The 25,086-nt window shown below is 39.5% G+C and overlaps 1 protein-coding gene across 1 annotated transcript in view; it reads right to left on the bottom strand.

Moving 5' to 3' along the window:
• Positions 1-431: 431 nt before the first annotated feature.
• Positions 432-25,086, bottom strand: part of Nlrp14 (NLR family pyrin domain containing 14) — a 34,727-nt gene continuing 10,072 nt past the window's right edge. Inside the window, exons 5-10 of the mRNA XM_036181932.1 lie at positions 19,373-19,543; positions 18,417-18,587; positions 16,610-16,780; positions 5,443-5,613; positions 1,102-1,272; positions 432-564 (exon numbers count right to left, since the gene is read on the bottom strand). Coding sequence (XP_036037825.1) covers positions 432-564; positions 1,102-1,272; positions 5,443-5,613; positions 16,610-16,780; positions 18,417-18,587; positions 19,373-19,543 — 988 coding nt within the window. The remainder of the gene's footprint in view (positions 565-1,101; positions 1,273-5,442; positions 5,614-16,609; positions 16,781-18,416; positions 18,588-19,372; positions 19,544-25,086) is intronic.

Here is a 25,086-nt window from a genome sequence, read left to right as displayed (position 1 = left end):
GAGAACCCCTCCATTGCCATCATCATCTCCTGACTTCAGGTTTCTGCCCTATGTTGACCTCCTGCCCTTACTACTTTTGATGGTGAGCCTTTATAAACCCTTTCCTTCCAAGTTGCTTTTGATCATGGTGTTCCATTGCAGCAATAGTAGCCCTAACTAAGACGAGTCCCATCATCAAGTCCATTTCTCTATTTCTTCCAAAGTTTTTAAGCTCCATAGCCAATAAAAACATTTGACACAGCATTTTGTGGGTTTTGCTTTATTTTCTCAACACCTGTGTGAAATACAACAAACATTTTACAGAGAAGTGTCTAACCTATCCCTACTGGAAATGCAATTCAGTATCTCTGGATATAGGCCAGTATTTCATATATGTTAAAGACCATGCCACTTGAAGTCATTTTTTAATTTTTAAAGGCACATCAGCTTCTTCAGAAATACTTCCACCAGCACTCACTTTCTGTATTATAATAGTGTGGCCTAATCACCAATTGTGGGTTGTTAATTCTTACATCATTCATAAATTTCTTGATTTTCTTCCCGTGAATTTCCTTGTTGTCCAACCTGAGAAAAATAAATGAACATATTTTCTACCTTCTAGAACTTCGAGAGGAAAGAAAAAACAGAATGCTGCTTTTTTTTTTTTTTTTTTTTTGGCTAAAGTAAGGAATTTAACATTGATGGGGAGCAGGAATGAGAGATGTTGAAGGAGAAGCAACAAAGTGAAGTAATAATATATAGAAGAGGAAAATGATAATTAACAAGGGCCCCTGGGAGCCTTTTCCTAGTGAGACTAGGCAACACATTCCTGTTTGTTATACTGGACACTGTGTCAGCCCCAAGTCTAACAGAGCCTCATCATAACTCTGTGGACAGAATTTTTTCAACTCATCCATTTTACAGGTGGGACTTGTGTGCAGAGATATTAGAGAATACCCCAAGTTGAACAGAGGTGGGGCCAGAATTCAAATTGAGGTAGTCTGGTTCCAAACCAATCTACCAAAATGTATCAGGTTGATTCTGAGGGTATCAATAAAAGAATGGGTACCTAAATCCATCAACACAGGACATATTCCATCTGAGAAACAATTGAAAACTTACGCTAGAAATTTCATTTTGCATGTTGGAGACCTCAAGACTTTACATAAATTCTTAATTGTGTCATAATTGAGAGCATTCTTCATCAGGTTCATTTGTATCAAACTTTGGTTGTTAGAAAAAAGACTTAAGAGATCCTGACAGCAAACGGGGGTTAAGCCACAGTTTTCCAGTCTATAGGGAGAAGAGACAAAAATAAAAATGAGTTTATTCCATGACATTGATCAAGCACTTAAGAGATCTGTGAGCATTGAAAGATAATCTTAGAAATTAAATAGGCACATGAATATAGCTAGAGTAAATTCAAGGACTACAGGAACTTACATAATTAGAAATTTATGGGTTAAACATACCTTTTCTGGCAAGAATGATAATTCATAATTACAAGTCCATGGAATTATGCAAGCATACTACTACAAAACAGCTGAATTCAATTTGTGTGTGTGTGTGTGTGTGTGTGTGTGTGTGTGTGTGTGTAGGTACATGTGCCATAGTATATGTGAGGTCAGAGGACACCTTCATGGAATACATTCTCTACCTCTGAAGCCTTTTGAGGGGTTACAGGGATCAAACTCTGGTTGCACAATGTGGTAAGCCCCTTTGTGAACCAACTCACCAGCCCCAAGAAGCTGAAATCTTGATCTAAGGATAAACTAAAACATATCAATGGAAGTAGATTTTTGAAACTTAGTACTGAGTGCTTAAAACACAAGAAATAATAAAGCTTCAAGCATAGTGTCACTTACGTGAAGACGCATCCAGGATTAGGTGCCTTTTTATTTTATTTTTTATCATATAGACAGTGTTCTGCAAGCAGGAATACCTGCATGCCAGAAGGGGGCGCCAGTTCTCATTATAGATGGTTATGAGCCATCATGTGGTGGCTGGGTATTGAACTGAGGACCTATGGAAGAGCAGGCCATGCTCTTAACCCCTGAGCTAGCCCCAGAGATAGGTGTCTTAATCAGGTTTCCTATTGCTGTGATAAAACACCATGAACAAAAACAATTTGAGGAGCAAAGGGATTTTTCATCATAAATTTCCACACCACATTGAAGGAAGTCAGGGCAGGAACTCAAGGCCAGAAACAGGGCAGGAACTGAACAAAGCAGAAGCTATGGAAGAATGCTGCCTACCAGCTTGCTCTCCACAGCTTGCTTGCTTTTCTGTACAAGCCAGGGTCACTTGTCCAGGGATGGTACTACCCACAATAGGTTGAGCCCTCCCAATTCAATCATTAATCAAGAAAATAAGATTCAGTGGTTAAGAGCACTGGCTGCTCTTCCAGAGGACCCAGGGTTCAATTCCCAGCACCCATATGGTAGGTACAACTGTCTATAACTCCAGTTCTAAGAGATCCAACATCCTCACAACAGGCATACCTGCAGGCAAAACACCAATGCACATAAAATAAAAGTAAATTATATATGTATAAAATGTATGTATATACATATGTGTGTATATGTATGTATGTATATATATGAAAACGCCCAACAAACTTGCTTGTAGGCCTATCTGATGGAGACCATTTTCTCAATTGAGGTTCCTCTTTTCAGATAATTCTAGCTTGTGCCAAGTTAACAAAATACACAAATAAAAACACCAACCAGGACGGTGGGTAATAATTCTTGCTATGCAAGCATGGGGATCCTATTTCTAATCCCCAGAAATCACATAAAAAAGCCAAGCATGTAACTCCAGGACTATAAAGCACAGAGACAGGAATATTTCTGGGGCTGTTCGCTAGCTGCTAGCCTAGCTGCAGCTTCAGTGAGAGACTGTCCCTAGGAAATAAGGTAGAGGATGATGTCTTCCATTGGTCTCCAAACACTTGTAACACACACCAAAAGAAATTACACCTTTTGTAAGGATAGGCATAATTCTTTTTATATTTGTTTGTTTTTGCTTTTTGTTTTTCAAAGCAGGGTTTCTCTGTGTAGCTTTGGAGCCTGTCCTAGAACTTGTTTTTTAGACCAAGCTGGTCTTGAACTCAGATCTGTCTACCTCTGCCTCCCAAGTGCTAGAATTAAAGGTGTGCACCACCACAGCCTGGCCCATAATTTTTTATCATACATTTCAAGCTCACTCCCCTGCCTCCAGATCAGAGGAGAGATAATTAAATCAACCAACCATCTTACCAAGAACCCTGCTCAAGCCAATGAGTAATGAAGGAACTGCCAAAATAACTGAAACACAACCTTCTGCACACGATAGTCTCCCAACCAACTTATGTGAATTTCACTTTCACCTCCTGTTTACCTGGTCATAGAATAATTTAATGGTCATATTAAGTGCTGAGCATATAAAACTGTTTCAAAGTTGCTACCCACATGGAAATCACACTAACATGACTACACTAAAAGCAAAATGCAATGTGGAAAAGAGAGTCACACTGATTATAACACAAGGTACAGGAATCACAGCAAGTACACCTTTAAGACAGAAAGCACTGAGATAGTGCTATCAATACTTCATTCTCTTACAGTCACTTTACAATTAGGCTCCTAGGGACACTCCTATAACCACGACACTAGGAATGGCAATGGCAGGTGGGTTATAATAAATTTTAGGCCAGCCAAGACTACATAGTGAGATCCTGTCGCAAAACAAAAATCCCACACTGTGTATAAAATAATTGTGCAGGACAAAGCTAATGCAGTAGTTTGAAGGAAAACTGTAGCCTTACATATCTGTGATAGTAAAGAAAAGCAAAATGTGTGATCAGTACCCCACTCAAGAATTTTGAAAAGTAATGGGAAAATAAACCTATGGAAAAGTGTTTATAGATCTAAAGATGAAAGAAGTATCACCAATGTTACATTTTTTTTTGAAAAAGAATGAAACAAAATACAAAAGATCAAATTGCCAGTATTATGGAAAAATCAGAATAGATTTAGAATTTTAGCAGATAAAATATTAAAAATTTGCCAATAAGTTACACAATTTAGGGAAAATGGACAAAATAAATCAAAAAGAACTCACTACTGAAAATCCAAACATAAATTAATTTTTAAATTTCGATCTAGAACCAAAATAATCTAAACATAAAATTAGTTTTGCCAGAAATTTTTTTATTAAATTCAAAGAATTATAGTCTTACAAAATTTTTCTCAAGAAACAAAAGGGATAAATATTTTTAGCTAATTTTATGAAATTAGTGTAATCTAAACAAAATTTAATGAGAATTGCATAAGAAATTAGAACCTAATCTTTTGTAAGCAGAGATATTAAAATATGTATTTTAAATAAATCTCAGCCAAGTTGATTTTAGCTCCAAAAATATAAGGATTTGGTTCTAATATAAAAATTTGGAAAGTACCAAGAAAGAATAAAATCCAAAATTATCTTGAAGAGAAAGACGGGATGACTTCTAGCAGGTACCAGAGCTCACTGCAAAGTTGTATTCATCACAGTGCACTACTGAGGCAGAAGATCACACACAGGCTAATGGAGAATAGAAAACCCAACCACAGATCCATCCACCATTGAAAGCATGACTGATGGAAAAGCTGTCCCTGACAAGCAGGAATGAGAGAAAAAAAAATCATTAAAATCCTGCTTGAAAAAAGAGAATATATATAGAAAACACTAGATTGGCTCCTACTGCCAGTCATTTTAAACATGTATCTATTGTGTATGTGTGCATGGGTAGAGGTGTGTGCATGCTACAGTGCTCAGACCGTGTGTGGTGGTCAGAGAATTGTTTCTCTCCTATAGCTTGGGTTCTGTGGGTTCTAAGGACTGAACTCAGGTCCTTGGCAGCAGGTGTCTTACACACTGAGCCAGTTCACTAGCCCTCCAACTTTATTTCTTAAAATTCAATTAAAGACCCCAATGCTTCATAATTTGTGTTTGAGATTTAGGTATTTGGTATTTCTGTTTCCTGTCCATAAAGCATAATCTTTGACTCAGATCAAAGAGGTGAATGTGAACTAGGAAATCTCGATGTCAAATAAGATATTGAACAATCTGGAATTGAAAGAACACAAGCATATAGAAAGGATGAGAGGTTACAAGTTCCTTGAGAACTTTGCCTTCTACAGAAAAAGTCTTCAGTTTAATATGAAAAAGTAATTCAAGGACAATTGGGATATCTGAACAATGGAGGACCAAAATCAGATACTATTTAATATTTACCTATCTGAGGTACTGAGAAAAAACAAAAGGGAGAAATGAAGATCTATAGCAAAGTACATACAAAATACAGGCCCATATATTTGAAATTCAGATCCTTATTCCTCAGAGTAACTTACATTCTAGCACCATTTACTTTTCACTCCCTCACAAAATTACCTTTATCTTCACCATCAAGACCTCATTTTTATAATGGAAAACTGAACTTACCCTAGCCTCTGAATGTGGCAGTTTGGATTTTTTAAAGCTTCACACAGAATATTCAGGCCAGCATCCTCCAAGTTGTTGTTCCCAAGGTCTAGGCTCCACAGGTTTGGGTTTTTCACAAAAATAGGAGCCAGATCCAGACAACTATCACTGGTGAGAATACAGCCCATCAACCTACAAATACATTCAAGGAGGAAAGAGTTATTCAGCAGCAAAGCAAATTAAGTTCTTCTAGGAGAATTGCCCAGGCAGTTAAACCTTTTTTCTATGTATTAATACAACCCAGGACACACCTGAAATGGCTTAACAATTACCAGTAGAAACAGAAGGAATTTCTTAGGGAGCAGAAGAAACCAGTGTGTGAACAGTTGTCTCCCATAAACAATGCTTCCAAAGTCAAGGGTATATTATTTTTTCTCCATTTTTAAAAATTTTCCCCATTTTAAAAACATTTTTATATGTATGGGTGTTTTGCCTACATGCATGTGGACAATATGCACTCCCTGTATTCAGGGAATCCAGGAAACTGCTGGATCCTCCCAGTACTGGATTATGGACAGTTGTGAACCGCCAGTTGGAGTGCTGGGTTCAAACTCTGGTCCTCTATCAGAGTGGCCAGTGTTCTTAACCTTTGAGACATCTCTCCAGGCATTAATAATTTTTAAAACATGCTTATAAACTTTCTCAAGAAGCCTTTACATCTGTAGGACTTCAGTTTATGTTTTTGAAATAAGTTTGGAGGTCTTGGGGTATAATAGGTCAATTGTAAAGGCACTAGGTTCAATCTTTCTCTCTCTCTCTCTCTCTCACACACACACACACACACACACACACACACACACACACACACACATACACACAAATTAAAATTCTGTCTTTTGGCTATGACATGACTGTTGTACTCAGGAACTCAAAGCAGCTGTGGTTACCTGCCCAAGATCTTTGCATAGGAGAAGTACCCATTAGACTCAGCAAGTTCTAAAATAGTAATTAAAAGGATGTGAAGTAGGGAGGGAAGCAAGTTGTGGGGGTATTGGAGAGTGGTATTGGATATAATGAAAATATATAGATGTCTAATACTTTCAAAGAATAAAAATGTTACATTAAAATAACATTAAATGGGGCTGGAAAGATGGTTCAGTGGTTAAGAGCACTGACTGGTCTTCCAGAGGACTCAGGTTCAATTCCAGCACCCACATGGCAGCTCATCAATTGCCTGTATCTCCAGTTCCAGGAGATCCACCACCCACATGTAGACACACATGCAGGCAAAATACCAATGCACATAAAAAGATAACATTAAAGAAGAAACAAAGCTACATAAAGATATTTCTTCCAGGTCCTCTGCACATTCACAAGCCTTATCTCATAGGGCACATACAGGTCTGCAATTTCTAGTACTTGGGGAAGGATCATGAGAGATCAAGGCTCACCTGGGCAACAGAGTGAGTGCAAGGCCAGCTTTAACAAGTTAGTGAGATCCTATATCAGACATATGTAGCTGGGCAGTGATGGTGCACACCTTTAATCCCAGCACTTGGGAGGCAGAGGCAGGTGGATCTCTGAGTTTGAAGCCGGCCTGGTCTACAGAATAAGTTTCAGGACAGTCAGAGATGTTACACAGAGAAACTCTGTCTTGAAAAACAAACAAAAAACACCCCCCCCAAAAAACCCTCAACCAACCAACCAAAAAACTCCAAAAAAAGATATACACATATCCATGCACCCACCCCTCAATATGTCAAGTCTGTTGTAGTTCTTTCACTTGCTTTTCCCTTTCTTCAGCTTATGATATCCTCACATGGTATCTTAGTGTTTCTGTTGCTATGAAGAGACGTCATGACAACAGCAACTTTTTTTTTTTTGAGACAGGGTTTCTCTGTGTAGCTTTGTGCCTTTCCTGGAACTCACTCTGTAGCCCAGGCTGGCCTCAGACTCACAGAGATCCACTGCCTCTGCCTCCCGAGTGCTGGGATTAAAGGCATGCACCACCACTACCAGGCTCCACAGCAACTCTTATAAAGGAAACCAATTAAGGTGGCAGCTTACAGTTCAGAGGTTCTGTCCATTATCATGGCAGGGAGCATGGTAGCATGCAAGCAGATATAGTGCTGGCTACATCTTAATCAGAAGGCAACAGGAAGCAGACTATCTCACTGGTCATGGCTTAAGTTTATATGAGATCTCAAAGCTTGCCTCTATAATGACACACTTCCTCCAACAAGGCCACACCAAATTCAGTAAGTCCTACCTCCTAATAATGCCACTCCCTTTGGGGACAATTTCTCTCAAACCACCACACATGGTGAATTCTTTTCATCTTTCAACCCGGAAGTGACTGCCTTCACTGTGATATCATTTCATTCCCTGAGACATTCTTTATCCTTATATTAACACATGGAATATACTCATCATTGGCTTTATTTACTTGTTTATTTTTATGTCATTGGCATTTCATTACTGGATAAGAGCATCACCTTCAGAATTAGACTTCTCTTTTCTATTTTTTTTTCAAACTCCTAATTCTTGTAACTGAGAGAACTGAATGGGCTTCCCAGAGGCTATGAAGGTAACCAAGAACCTGTGTATTAAGGAGAAAAAAGCAGCTGAGCAAAGGCCTTGAATATACTGGTCTCTTAGAAATTGTTTTTGCATTCATAAAAAAGACATTAGGCTTAATAATTATATCCATTAAACAAACCCTTATCAAGTTGAAAAAAGATCAAGGAAATTCAGAGCAGTCCATCTATTTACTGTGTCCTGAAGGATGTGTGGATGGGTGCTTGTTAGATGTCACATTAAACTCATTTGAGAGTTGTTACCAAATACCTGAAATAAGGCACTAAAAGTGTCCAAGGTGAGGCAAAGCATTATGGTAGAAGGGTGTGGCAGATAATGTGCCCTAAGAATTATTCTATTACACAAAGAATATTACCCAAAGAAACAGGAAAGACAAGGGAAGTACTTGGGGTGGGAAGGACAGCCCTCACAGAAACCTGCTTCCTCCAACTAGGCTCCATTATGGGTAATGTTTCTTTCTAAATCACCTCCCCAGAGCACCTCTGGCTAGTGACCAAGATTTTAACATCCAAACTTTGGTGGAGGCACACCCCAGCAGCCAGCCAGCAGGTGCGAGAACTTCAGGCAGGCACTACCACCACTGCTGCCACCCACTGGACTCTGCTCCCACAAGACAAACTCTTGTCATCCAACAACACCTGCCCTAACATCCTCCCATCCACGGCCCTCTCTTGCAACATCACAGACCCTGTAGGCACAAGCTCCACCCAACCAGTTGGAAAAACACCAGATCCTATAGGCGCAAGCATCACCTACACCAGGTAGAAGAACAGATAGGTAACCGCCAGAGTAAGAACACATTCAATAACATAAAGGGCAATATGGCACCACCCCAGAACCCAGTGGTTCTACAAAAGCAAGACCTGAACATCCCATTGCAGATGAAGGAGAATAAAATGACCTTAAAAATAACTTTATAAGAATGATAGAGGCCCTTAAAGAGGAAATGAAAAATTTCCTTAGAGAAATCGAGGAAAAGCAAAATTTAAAAAAAAAAGGAAGAAATCAATAAATACTGTAAAGAACGCCAAGAACAAAACAGTCAAACACGTGAAATAAACAGTTCAAGGCTTAAAAATGGAAATAGAGTCAGTAAAGAAGACACAAACCAAGGGAATTCTGGATATGGAAAATCTGTGTAAGCAAACAGAACTACAGATGCAAGCATCTCCAGCAGAATACAAGAGATGGAAGAGATAATCTCAGGTGTTCAAGATACAATAGAGGAAATAGATTCATCAGTCAAAGAAAATGTTAAATCCAAAAAATTCTTAACACAAAACATCTGGGAAATCTGTGATACCATGAAAAGACCAAACCTAACAATAAAAGGCACATTTTTTTGAAAATATATTCAAAAATCATAGAAGAAAACTTTCGCAACCTAAAGAATGACATGCCAATGAAGGTAGAAGCAGCTTACAGACCACCAAATAGACTGGACCAGAAAAAAAACTCACAGCAGAATAATCAAAACACTAAACATACATAAGAAAAAATATTAAGAGCTGCAAAGGAAAAAGGCCAAGTAACATATAAAGGCAGACCCATTAGAATAACATCCAACTCCTCAATGGAGACTCTGTTACCCAGAAGGTCCTGGACAGACATTAAGGGACCACAGACGCCAGCCCAGACTACTATACCCAGCAAAACTTTCAATTACCATAGATGAAGAAAACAAGATATTCCATGACAAAACCAGATTTAAGCAATACCTATCTACAAATCTAGCCCTACAGAAAGTACTAGAAGGAAAACTCCAACCCAATGAAGTTAGCTGCACTCATGAAAACATAGGCAATAGATATTCTCACACCAGCAAAACCCCAAGAAAGGAAATACACACACTCCCACCCCCACCAACAAAACAAAACAAAATTAAAATAGCAGGAGGAGTTAACAATCACTGGTCATCAATATCCCTTAATATCAATGGACTCAATTCGCAGGCTAACAGAAAGGATACAAAAAAAAAAAAAAGATCCTGCTGTATACAAGAAATACAATTCAAATTCAAAGATATTTTGATATTACCTCAGAGTAAGGGGTTGGGAAAAGACTTTCCAATCAAATGGACGTAAAAAGCAAGCTGGTATAGCCATCCTAATGTCTAACAAAATAGACTTCAAGCTAAAATTAAAAGAGATGGAGAAGGACATTTCATATTCATCACAGGAAAAATCCATCAAAATAAATTCTCAGTTCTGAACATCTATACCCCAAATGCAAGAGCACCTACATTTGTAAAATAAATATTACTAAAGCTTCAATCACATATCAAATCCTACACATTAAGAGTGGGAGACTTCAATACCCAACTCTCACCACTGGGGAGTTTGTCAGATAGAAAATTAACAGAGAAATTAGGGAACTAGCAGATGTTATGACCCAAATGGACTTAGCAGAACATTTCACCTAAACATAAAAGTATACACCTTATCAGCACCTCATGGAACCTTCTCCAAAATTTATCACATATTTAGACACAAAGCAAATCTCAACAGATACAAAAATATTGGAAAAACTCTGTCTTATAGGATCACCATGGCTTAAAGTTAATCAACAACAACACCTACTACAGAAAGCCTACAAACTCATGGAAACTGAACAATGGTCAACTGAATAACCACTAGGTCAAGGAAGAAATAAAGACATCTTAGATTTCAATGAAAATGAATGTTCAACATACCCAAACTTACAGAACACTATGGAAGCAGTGATAAGGGGAAAGTTCATAGCACTAAATGCCTACATAAAGAATTTGGAGAAATCTCAAATTAACAGCACCCACAAATACTCTAGAACAAAAAGAAGTAAACTCAGGGAGAGTAGACAGCAAGAAATAATCAAGCTCAGGACTGAAGTCCACAAAATAAAAACAAAGCAAACAATACAAAGAATTAATGAAACAGTTCTTTGAGAAAAGACAACAAGATAGATAAACCCTTATCCAAACTAACCAAGAGGCAGGGGAAGAATATTCAAATTAGCAAAATTAGAAATGAAAAGGTAGACTTAATAGCCACTGAAGAAATCCAGACAGTCATTAGGTCAAACTTCCAAAACCTATACTCACCAAATTGGAAAATCCAAAAGGAATGGAGAATTTTTGTGATAGGTACTATATATCCAAATTAAATCAACACCAGAAAAACAATTGAAATAAACCTATTGCCCCTACAGAAATAGAAGCAGACATTAAAAGTCCCCCACCCCCAAATCCCCAGGGCTAGATGGTTTCAGTGCAGAATTCTACCAGAATTTCAAAGAATAGGTAATACCAATACTTCCCAAACTGTTTCATACAATAGAAACAGAAGGAACATTGCCAAATACTTTTTATGGGGCTACAGTTACCCTGATACTCAAACTACACAAGGATGCAATAAAGAAAGAATCATAGACCAATCTTCCTCATCAACATTGATTCAAAATACTTAAAATACTGGCAAACTGAATCCAAGGAGACACACATACACACACACAAAATCATCCACCATGTTCAGGTAGGCTTCATCCCAGAGATGCAGGGATAGTTCAACATATAAAAATCAATGTAATTCACCATATAAATAAACCAAAAGAAAAAAAAGCACATGATCATCTCATTAGATGCTGAAAAGCCTTTAACAAAATTCTACATCCCTTTATGATAAACGTCTTGAAGACCAGGGATACAACAAACATATCTACACATAATAAAAGCAATATACAACAAGCTGACATCCAATATCAAATTAAATACAGAGAAACTTGGTGATTCCACTAAAATCAGGAACAAGACAAGGCTGTCCACTTTCTCCATATCTATTCAGTATAGTACTCGAAGTTCTAGCTAGAACAATAAAACAAAAGGAGATTAAGGGATACAAATTGGAAAGGAAGAAGTCAAATCTTCACTATTTGCAGATGATATCATAGTATACATAAGTGATCCCAAAAGTTCTATCAGGGAACTCTTACAGCTGATAAACACCTTTAGTAATGTGGTAGGATACAAGATTAACTAAAAAAATCAGTATCCCTCCTATACACAAATGATAAATGGGTTGAGAAAGAAATCAGAGAAACATCACCCTTTATAATAGCCACAAATACAAAATATCTTGTGGTAACTCTAACCAAACAAGTGAAAGACCTGCCTGACAAGAACTTTAAGTCTTTGAAGAAAGAAATTGAAGATATAAAAAAATGGAATTATCTCCCTTGCTCTTGGATAGGTAGGATTAACATAGTAAAAATGGCAATTTTACCAAAAGCTATCTTCAGATTCAATGCAATCTCCATAAAAATCCCAACACAATTCTTCACAGACCTGGAAAGAGTATTCAACTTCATTTGGAAAAACAAAAAACCCAGGATAGCTAAAACAGTCCTGTACAATAAAGGAACTTCCCATGGTATCACCATCCCTGACTTATGGAGCTCTACTATAGAGCTACAGTAATAAAAACAGCTTAGTATTGGCATTAAAAACAGACATGTGAATCAATGGAATCAAATTGAAGACCCTGACATAAATCCACACACCTATGAATACCTGATTTTTGACAACAAAAAACTGTACAATGGAAAAAATAAAACATCCTCAACAAATGGTGCTGGCATAATTGGATGTCAACATGGAGAAGAATGCAAATAGATCCATACCTATCTCCCTGCACAAAACTCAAGTTTAAGTGGAACAAAGACCTTAACATAAATCCAGTTACACTGAACTGCTGTGGATATCGCTCTGTGTAAATAAAGTTCTGATTGGCCAGTGGCCAGGCAGGAAGTATAGGCGGGACAAGAGAGAAGAAAATTCTGGGAAGTAGAAGGCTGGGGAGACACCGCCAGCCGCCGCCATGAGAAGCAACATGTAAAGACACTGGTAAGCCACACGCCATGTGGCAAAGTATAGATTAACAGAAATGGGTTAATTTAAGATAAAAGAAGTAGATAACAAGCAGCCTGCCATGGCCATACAGTTTATAAGCAATATAAGTTTCTGTGTGCTTTCTTGGTTGGGTCTGAGCGACTGTGGGACTGGCGGGTAAGAGATTTGTCCTGACTGTGGGCCAGGCAGGAAAACTCTAACTACACTGAACCTGATAGAAGAGAAAGTGGGAAGTGTCCTTGAATGCATTGGTGCAGGAAACTACTTCCTGAATATAACACCAGTAGCACAGACACTGAGATCGACAATAAATGGGACCTCCTAAAACTAAAAAGCTTCTCTAAGAAAGGATATTATCAGTAAGACAAAATGGCAGCCTATAGAATGGGAAAAGATCTTCACCAACCCCACATCTGACAGAGGACTGATCTTCAAAATATATAAAGAACTCAAGAAACTAGACATCAAATTGTAAAATAATCCAATTAAAAAATGGGGTACAGATTTAAACAGAATTCAACAGAAGAATCCTTAGTCATCATGGAAATGCACATCAAAATGACTTTGAGATATCATCTTATACCTGTCAGAATGGCTAAGAACAAAAACACTGATGACAGCTTATGTTGGAGAGGATGTGAGGAACACTCTTCCATTGCTGGTGGGAGTGAAAACTTGTACAGCCACTTTGGAAATCAGTATGGTGGTTTCTCAGAAAACTGGGAATCAATCTACCTCAAGACCCAGCAATACCACTCTTGGGCATATATATCCAAAGGATGCTCAATCATGCCACAAGGACTGTTGCTCATCTATGTTCACAGCAGCATTATTTGTAAAAGTCAGAAGCTGGAAACAACCTAGATGTCCCTCAACTTAAGAATGGATAAGGAAAATACAGTACAATTTCACAATGGAGTATTACTCAGCTGTAAAACAACAACAATAACAACACAACACAAAACAAACACAAACCAAAACAAAAACTATGACCTCATAAAATTTTCAGGCAAATGGGTGGAACTAGAAAACGTCATTCTGAGTGAGGTAACCCAAACCCAGAAAGACACAAACATGGTATGTACTCACTCATAGATGGATATTAGGATTAAGCTATAGGATAACCAACCTACAATCCACAGCATCAGAGAGGCTAGACAACAAGGAGGGCCCAAAGAGGGAGGCATGGGTTTCCCTGGGTAGGAAAACAGGGGCAGAGGCAGGGACATGGAAGGATGGGAACTTGAGGGAGCAGTTTGGGCCAGCTAGGGGTGGTAGGTGGGTTGGGGGTGCAAGACAGAGGGGGAGAGTAATGAAAGACATCTTGATGAGGGCATTTTGGGATTAGGGAGAACCCTGGTGCCAGGGAAACCCCCATAAATCCACAAGGATAAACCTGGCTAAGACTCCTAGCAATAGTGGAGAGGATATCTGAACTGGCCATCTACTGTAATCAGATTGGTGACGACCCTAATTGTCATCAGATACTCTATTGAGTAACTGATGGACACAGATGCAGAGATCCACGGCCAAGCACTGGGCTGAGCTCTGAGAGTCTTGTTGAAAAACAGGAGGAGAGATTGTCCAAGCCAGGGGGATCATGATGGGGAGAACCCACAGAGACAGCTGACTTGAACCTATAGTAGCTCATGAACACTGGAGCAACAGTTAAGGAGCCTGCATGGGACTGACCTAGGCATGTGTGTGACAGCTGTGTAGCTTGGTCTGTTTAAAAGGCTCCTAGCAGTGAGATCAGGACCAGTTGCTGGCATTTAGCTTTTGGGACTACCTTGCCCAGTCTTCATGCAGGGAGAGGAGCTAGGTCCTACCTCAACTTGATATGCCCATGGGAGGCCTGCCCCTTTCTGAATGGAGATGGAAGAGGAGTAGATGGGGAGTGGGGAGAGAAAAAAGGGGGGCGGAGCAGACTGAGGTCGGTATGTAAAACAAATGGAAACATGTTAAGTACATAAAATTCCCTTTTGTGGGAACCTTCCAGTTTCAAACTATAACAGTTTTCATTATTCAGTTCAGTTAGGGCAATTCTTCTGGTTATGTCAAGAAGCTTAAGCTAATAGTCTAAGAAATGCTGGGTTTATGGAGCTGAAAGATGGCTCAGTGATTAAGAGCACTGTTCGCTCTTCCAGAGGACCTGGGTTCATGTTCTGGCACCCACAAAGATGCTCACAGTTGTCTAACTCCAGTTCTAGGGCTCAAACATCCTCTCCTATCTTTCATGGGTGGCAGGCATACATGTGGTACACAGACACACATGCAGGCAAAACATCCATACACATAAAATGAAAATAAATGCTGCAATTAAATGTCTAAGAACTTAATCATGAAAAGATCTCCTAGGGAAGTAGGCTGAGATGGCTGACATCTCAGTTTTATTTTACTTTGCACTTAATATTTATGTGATAAAGTATTAAATATCCTAAGTTATTAAAGTAATTTGTGGAATGATTTAAAGTAGTTAAAGATTTCTGGAATAGTACCAAGTAAAAGGAAATCTAAGTCTTGTCCATACATTAACACATAACATGTATATAAGCCATGCAAATGCTTGTATACTTGCTCACAAAGAGAACTTAGGAATGAAAATGGCTATGTGTAAAAACTGGACTTTAGGGCAATGAAGTGGTTATCTCCCTGTATCCAGTGCTCAAGAAACAGAAGGAAAAGATGGTGACTTTTAAGATAGCCTGGCTACACAGTGAGACCGTGTCTCAAAACTTTTCAGGCAGTTTTTATTTTAGTTAACTGGAAAGGGTATCATGAGAAGGGAGGTAGAGATTTTAGGAGAGATAGGAATAGGAAACAGAAGGCAGGGACTAACCAGGAGAGGCGAGGAAGCTAACTGGAGAAGGGTAGGGCATTTGGGGGGATCAATGGGGGCAAAGAAACAAATGAAAACAGAATAGAATGGCACATACATATGGAGACAACCCCATTACTTTGTATGGGAATCTAAAATTTTAACTTAAAAAGTTAATTGTAGGATTAAAAAGAAAATATATATAAATTATAATCTCAAGAAAAATTTAAAAAATATCCCCTTCTATTTTCTTTGGCTACTGACCTAATAGGAAAATTACTTTAAGTATAAACCTGAGGGATGGAGAGATGGTTCAGTTGGTAAGAGCACAGGCTTCTCTTCTAAAGGACCTGGTTCAATTACCAGCACCCGGATGGAGGCTCACAACTGTCTTTGTCTCCAGTCCCAGAGAATCTCGAATCTTCTGGCTTTTGTGGGTACCAGGCATACATATAGTACACAAACATTTATGCAGGGAAAACATCCTTACATATAAAACCATGAAACGGTAATTAAAAAAAATTAAATCCCTTTTGAAAAACAAACTCAAAAGGAAAACTAGTAGAAAAATTTCAGCTCTGTGGATATAGCGGATAAGCAGATCTACTACGACACTATCAAAACTATAACGGCTACTATTCAGTCTGATGCCAATGGACCCTTCACTTTACCCAAGAGAAGCAGACCATGGGGGCCATAGTAACTGTGGGTTTCACTTTTGGTTTCAATCAAACAGGCTTCTTTAGCTCACCTCCAACAGAATAAGAGAAAAATCAGGTCTATCCGCTTTCTCTGATATTCATCTCACTCCGTCCTTCCTTTCATTGTTCCCCTACCCTCCAAGACAGCTCCTAGTTCAAAGCACACAACAATAGTCACAGAAAACCTACTCCAACTCCTGAACAGTGCACGTTGGCTGCTGAAGGATGTGACACAGAAGCTTGATCCCTTTGTCCTGAAGCTTGTTTGATCCCAGGTCCAGATGTATCAAACTCCGGTTGTTCAGAAGAGCAGTGGAGAGAATCTTACTACCAACCGAAGTCAAACAGCAACACCTCAACCTACAGGGAAGCACAGTATGAGGAAAGATGGGGTCAGTCTCGACCACCCAGTTAAGGTCGCATATCTGTTCAATCCTCCTCAGATCTGACCTCTTTTTGCCAGCCTGTCCCATGTGAGGCACTCAGGTCTACATCAAATGGTTACAAACTGGGTTTATGCTCTTCAGAGCCCATCCCGATGACTGTCTCCGTTTCCAGTTTTCAGAAACAGGGTCTCAATTCTGCAGTAGAGCTGGCCTACTCATTGTAGCGCAGGCTGGGTTTGAAACTCAGTAATTCTCCTGCTCAGTCTCCCTAGTTCTAAGATTACAGGTGTGAACCACCACAGCTGGCTCAGCTTTTCATGGTATAAATCAAATGGTGATTTATTTTCCTAAAAAAGCACACAGAACTCTTGCAGAAGTAGTTACATGGATTGGAGAGGCAAGTATGAGGAGTGAAATAGGAATAAACTAAGTATTCCTTCTTTGTATTTACTAGTGGCATTTAAAATTTTGTTTTTTCTTTATTAAGAAATTTTCTACTCACTCTACATACCATCCACAGATCCCACCTTCTCCTTCCTCCCACCCCCAGCCCTTTCTCCCAAGCCCCTCACATCCCCACATCCCCCAAATCAAGATTTCCCATGGGGAGACAGCAAAGCCTAGCACACTGAGCCTAGGCAGGTCCAAGCCCCTTCCCACTGCACCAAGGCTGTGCAAGGCTTCACACTATAGGCACTGGATTCCAGAAGCCTGCCCACAGACCAGGGACAGATCTTGATCCCCCTGCCTGGGTGCCCCACAAACAGTTCAAGCCAAACAACCATCTTCCATATCTAGAGGGCCTAGTCCAGTCCCATGGGGGCTCCATAGCCACTACTAGTGGCATCTTTAATCAAAAGACATATTGTACCATTAATAATTTTGATATGACAGGCCTTATATATGGTGGTAAATTAGTATAACCATTACAACAAAATTAATCTGGAAAAACTTAAAATGTAAATTTATTCTGAATAAATTGGGAATAATTTAACATATAAATGCTAAAAAGTCAAAAAAATACGGGATGACAAAATTACATTTCAAAAAAAATTACATTACATTTCTAGTTATGATAAAAATTTCAGATTCATGAGGCAGAATGAGTTGCAAAAAGATTAAACATCTGGGCTGGGTTAAGGCAGTACATGCCTGTAATCCCAGCACTTGGGAGGCTGAAACAGGACAATTGCCAAATTCAGGACTAGCCTAGATTACATAGCAAGTTCAACACTAGCCCAAGCAACACAAGACCATCTCTTAAAACCTATTTCAAAATTTAATAATATGTAAATTACCATAATGGAAGTTAGAAGTAAACCAACAAGCTAGGAAAATTATCTTTAGTGTGTAAAAGTAATTATGCATGATAATAATCAGGTATGACATTTTTAATAAAAAACACCTAGAAGAAACTGGAGCCTTTGAAGAAGCAATTCGTAGAATATGAAAAGCCATACATATCGGCAAACATGCTCAAAGTCATTTAAAAGTTGTGTTCCTAAAAGTTTATTTTAATAGTGTGTATATGCATACACATATGCAGACACATATGTATATGCATTCATTATAAACTATGTTGTATTGGGAAAATGGCAGCCAACACTCACACAAGGCTCTGGAGAGTACACTGGGGATGACTCAAGGCATCACTGAGAAGCTCTATTCCTTCATCTCCCAAGATGTTGTCTGCTAAACATAAATGTGTCAGCCTCTTGCTTTTGGTGATAGCCAAGGAAAGAGCCTCACACACAGCTTTTGTGATGCCACAGCTTGCTAAGCTGAAGGAAAAACAGATGAGAAAAGACAGATTCATCAGTTTCCAAACATTTCGCCTTACTTCAGGAGAAAATGATCTGATACTTATACTGTTCACTTTTCCTGTAGAATCGACCTCAACAGACATTAAAATTGTGAATTCCATTTTATCTAGGTATAGGAGAGAATGAAACAAAACTGGAGAAATCTACAAGAGTATGAACATAAAATAAAAAGGAAAATTATTTAAAAATCCAAGTTAAACACGAAAAGTTGGGACTGGAGAAATAGCTCAGTTAGGAAGTTTCTGCCAAACAAGCATGAGGATCCCAGATCATCAGCACCATGTTAACAGCTGAGTATGTTAGCCTGTAGTTATAAACCCAGTTCAGGGAGGGTGGAGATGGGCAGATTCCTGGGGCCTGTGCTGGCCAGCAAGACTATCCTATTTGGTAAGTTCCAGGCTAATGAAAGATTGTCTCAAAAAATAAGGTAGATGACTCCCAAGGAACAATACCCAAGGCTGACGACCTCTTGGGTATCATCCAAGTTGACCTACACACACACACACACACACACACACACACACACACACACACACACACATGGAATATGGGAACATCTGCTCCTCTAGCTTAGTATTGCATGCTTACCATGTTCAAGATTCTGGCTTTAATCCCAGGATCCAAAGAAAAGAGAAAAGAGCACAGGAAGAACTCTGAAGATCATTCAGGAATGATAAACATGCCAGCTAATGTTGAGCCACATATTCCTATCCAGTTCATAAGTTATAAGCAAACCAACTCACGACAGTCTCTCTAGGTGACAGTTGGGATTTCCTAGAGTCTCACACAGTGACTTCACTCCGTCATTTGACAGATTGTTGGTGGACAGATTTAGAAATACCAGGCTCTTGTTCCCTTTGAGAGCTGCTGAAAGTTTTTGACAATGGTATACATTCAGGTCACAGGATTCCAACCTGGAAAGCAACACAGAAAAAGGGAAATGACATATTTTGGAGAATTACAACCTCTGTTCACTCAGCTAGAGGGTGGTGGTCTCCCACTTTTGGAGATCTTGGCTGAAAATTCAGCTTCCCTACATAAAAAAAAAAAAAAAAAATATTTAAGTGGGACTGGAGAGGAAACATCTTTACCATCTCCCAAGGCCTTAAAAATATAAAATAAACTGCTTTAAATCCACTAAATGGTATTTTTCTTTTCAGCAAGAGTAGAGGAGTTTCCTCTACCTACAACTTATATGGTAGAAGGATGACTTCTGTGCACTGATTTCTAGAGCAAAAGTGAACCACAAGTCAGGAGCTAGAGTTGTGTCTCCCATGGGTTTTTATTCATGAGTCATCCCACATTTTTTTTTTTAAATTTAGGAAGTTTTAAAATTCATTTTACATACCAACCACAGATCCCCCTCTCATCCCTCCTCCCACTATCCCCAGCCTTCCCACCCCCATTCCCTTCTCCAACAAGGTAAGGCCTCCCATGGGGAGTCAGCAAAGCCAAGTACATTCAGTTGAGGCAGGACCAAGCCCCTCCCCACTGCATCAAGGCTGAGCAAGGCATCCCACCATCAGGAATGGGCTCCAAAAAGCCAGCTCATACACCAGGGATAGCTCCTGATCCCACTGCCAGGGGGCCCTCAAACAGACCCAGCTACACAACTGTCTCCTGTGTGCAGAGGGCCTAGTCTGGTCCCATGCAGGCGCTACAGCTGTCAGTATAGAGTCTGTAAATTCCCACAAGCTTCAACCCACATTTTCTAAAGGATCTAATTTTGTTTTAATATTGAAAATTTTATTGTAGAAGGGCTTGTAAATAAAAAACATCACCCAGTGAGGTTAGTCATACCCAAAGTCTATACATCTCAGAGAACCTCCAGAGTTAGAATAGGACTTAATTTTTTTTTCCTTTTTTTTTCCTGGAGCTGAGGACCGAACCCAGGGCCTTGCACTTGCTAGGCAAGCACTCTACCACTGGGCTAAATCCCCAACCCCAGGACTTAATTTTTATGAATGAAAACAAGGGGATACTGTTCCGTTGGCAGAGTGCTTGCCTAGCACGCACCAAGCCATGGGTTCTATTCACACTACCACATTATAAAAAGAATTAAAATAAGAAAATCAGAAATAAAATTGCTTCTGAAAGAGAAAGTACATGTGGGGTTCTTTTAAATTCCTGCAGAGAAGCCTATGCAGAGACAACATGGCTGTGTGCCCAGGTATGTGTAAGAGTTGGGTGACGGAGTATTCCAGGCATGCCCTTTATTTTGTTCATTTTTAAAGCCGGGCCTACATTCCTAGCCTTTAAGTAGTCTCTCAACTCAGTGACTAGGTTCCCTTCATCAAAAGTCAGGGTTTGTATCAGTAGGAACAGGAGCAGCTCTGTGTCATCCTACCTTTTGTCACTGTGACAAAATAACTAGCAACTACATGGAATAATATTTATCTTGCTTGTGATTTCAAAAGATTCAGTACATCTTGGCAGGGAGGGGGTGGGCAGAGGCCTAATGTGGTGGCCAGGAAGGAAGGTGAGGGAGAAAGAAGGGGAGAGAAAAAGAGGGAGAGAGGACACATTATGTAGCCTTGTTGGGCCTGGAACGCTCTATGTTGGCAAGAATGACCTTGCCCCTCAAGAGGTCTGCCTGCCTCTGCTGGGACTCAAGGTGTTTACCACTATACTAGGCTTTCCCTGGATATTTTAGGAGCTAATCTATTATGAAATGTAAAGTGCTGTGGGATGTCTTTATTCTGTGAATTTGTGTTGCTCCCATTGGCTAAGAAATAAGCTACTTTGGCCTATGGAAGGCAGCTTAGAGGCAGGTGGGGAATCCAAGCAGAGATGTAGAGCGAAGAAGGGCAAAGTCAGGGGAGATGCCAGCCCACAGCCCAAGGAGCAACAAGATGCCAGCAGACTGGTACTACCATGGCCATATGGCAACACATAGATTACTAGGAATGGGTTAAGTTATAAGAGCTAGTTAGCAAGAAATCTGAGCCATAGGCCATACATAGTTTGTAATTAATATGAACCTGTGTATTTACTTGGGACCAAGTGGCTATGGGACCAGTCTTCTGACTACATCTGGCATTCCAACGTGGGGCAAGAATTTCCACCTAAAACCTGAGAAAGCTTTCAAAGGGGTTCTAAAATGGAGCCAGAGCAGCTCCCTGGTTTGTGTCTCTCATTTGGGCTGAGGGACAGAAATGCTATGGCATTTGAGCTGGAACACAGCATGGCAGATTCCTGCCACAGTACACAGAGGAATCTCCAAGATGCACAGCACACCAAGTGGTGGATTTAGCTTTTGCTAGTACAGACAAAGGTTTCTGGGCTACATGCTGCTTAATGGAGTCATAGACCCACTGCTTCTGAGTTGTCAGTGAGCATGGCTCCTAGAGCTGGCAGTAAACATACCTCCATCATGTTGGGAAACCAAACAGGGTAGAGTCAACAGCCAAATCCACTGCACAGCTTAGCAGTTTAAAATCTCTGCTGGTCAGGAAAGGATTACATATATACAATAGGACAGATACAGATGGAAAAAAACCTCTAAATGGTTTACACTGTGTATAACAATGTACTTAGGCCTGGAAGAGAGGAAAAGGAATATAGACAGTCATATAAAGAAATAGTTTTAAAAAATAAAGCCTTTGGGTTGGGAATTTAGCTCAGGGGTAGAGTGCTTGCCTAGCAAGCACAAGGCCCTCGGTTTGATCCTCAGCTCTGAAAAAAAAAAAAAAAAAAAGAAAGGGCCTTTAAAGAGGCAATAGAAATATATAAAAAATAAGCCACATAAAGATGGAAAATACAGAGTCTGGATTATACATATTATATTTTCTTTAAAATTTTTGAGTGTTAATGAGTTAACTGCAAAAGGATATTTGATGGTAAAGGCTGCTAACTTAAACATATATACACGTACACACACGTACACACACGTACACACACGTACACACACACGTACACACACGCACACACACGTACACACACACGTACACACACACGTACACACACGCACACACACGTACACACACGCACACACACACGTACACACACGCACACACACACGTACACACACGCACACACACACGTACACACACGCACACACACACGCACACACACGCACACACACACGTACACACACGCACACACACACACACACACACACACACGTACATACACGCACACACACACGCACACACACGCACACACACGTACATACACGCACACACACACGCACACACACGCACACACACGTACATACACGCACACACACGCACACGCACACACACGTATATACACGCACACACACACGCACACGCACACACACACGTATATACACGCACACACACACGCACACGCACGTATATACACGTACACACACACGCACACACACACACGTATATACACGCACACACACACGCACACGCACACACACGTATATACACGCACACACACACGCACACGCACACACACGTATATACACGCACACACACACGCACGCACACACACGTATATACACGCACACACACACACACGCACACACACGTATATACACGCACACACACACACACACACACACACGTATATACACGTATACACACACGCACACACACACGTATATACACGTATACACACACGCACACACACGTATATACACGTATACACACACGCACACACACGTATATACACGTACACACACACGCACACACACGTATATACACGTACACACACACGCACACATACGTATATACACGTACACACACACGCACACATCCGTATATACACGTACACACACACGCACACATCCGTATATACACGTACACACACACGCATACATCCGTATATACACGTACACACACACGCATACATCCGTATATACACGTACACACACACGCATACATCCGTATATACACGTACACACACACGCATACATACGTATATACACGTACACACACACGCATACATACGTATATACACGTACACACACACGCATACATACGTATATACACGTATACACACACGCACACACACGTATATACACATATACATATATACACATACATATATTCACGTACATGCATATGTATATATAAGGTATCTTGACTTCAAAATTTGGGTCTAAGGATGTGTTGCTTTACAAAGGAGGCTCTGCTTTTGTTTCCACAGGAAGCAAGAGGCTGTGGATTTTTTTTCCGGTTTAAAATGGATCAGATTTGATCAAGTGAGACCACCTGATTCTTGACAGATGGTATCTATCAGCAAAGATTATAACTGGTCTTCCCAAGACTTGACCATTACCTCAAATTTTCTCGGGATCCCCATTAAGATTGTCAGTGCCCCCAATCAGCAGGAAGTAGTATGAAAAGCTACACCCCAATTCCCAAAATATTATTTATAAATGCTTATTTTTATTTAAAGGGGGTGATTATAAATACAATCTCTTTCTAATCTCTGAGTGGATATAGATATGATAGGATGAAAGGGTAGATTATTGAATCTACTTTTAAAGAGCAACAACTTGTTTGAAATGTTTACATTGCTATGGATTTTAGTTTATTGATACAAATTTAAAGTTAATTTTGTTTTACTATATATATATTTCTACTCTTTGTTTAAGATATTTTGTTTATGCAACTCACTTAAAATTGTAATGTATCATTAAGCAATACAGATTAATAGTCATCTATGATAACTAACATGACTATAAATTTGGTTAAGTTTTCTAGGTACACATACATATATTTCAATTAGGTAGGAATCTTTAAACACTTCAAAAACCTACAGAATATGGCAAAATGTTTTAAGAACTTAGACGTTTCTGGACAGTGAGACATGTCCTCCTGGCAACACCCATCTACTTTAAAGAGAACTGAGCATTGAAGAAATTCATTATGGAGTTTGCTTACAATGTGAAAAAGGCTAGCCATTTGGACAAGAAATTGCTCTTGCCTGGACTTCTTCACAATATGTTGTATAAACTGGACATGCAGGACCCATATGAAAGTGACCACTGAACTTTGCCAAATTAAGGTGAGATGGTCCTTCAGGTTCCTGCTTCACAGAAGACTGCCAGACATTCTGCAGGACACAGAAAAGTGGCCACTGAACTTTGCCAATAGTTGAGACAATCTTTTAACTTTCCTGCTTCTCTAAAATGTCTGCCAGAGACTCTAGTCCTGAAGGCTGAAAATGGATGCCCAAGAATGCTGAGAAATTTGGGTGACTGTTCAGGCAGCCAGATATCTCTGTCATTTCTGGAATTTTGGAAGTTGCTTACAATGCACTTCTTATTTACTCAGATAATATTATATCCTTCTATGGTCTTCAATGGAGTTAAAGATTAGACATAGTTTTTCTTGGTTACAATAAAAGAAAAATTAGATATGAAACTTTAGATTCCCAAAGGTAGATGATAGAGTATTTTCTTTAATTTTGCCAAATAATAGACTAGATATTGTAGTTGTAATTCTTGCTGGATACCTGTTTTGTTTTGTGTAATTTT

This window comes from Onychomys torridus, chromosome 1 (genome assembly GCF_903995425.1).
Source record: "Onychomys torridus chromosome 1, mOncTor1.1, whole genome shotgun sequence".
NCBI classification, from domain to species: Eukaryota; Metazoa; Chordata; class Mammalia; order Rodentia; family Cricetidae; genus Onychomys; species Onychomys torridus.
Note: the sequence above shows the minus strand (reverse complement) of the source record. Positions and strands in the feature narration are given on the sequence as shown.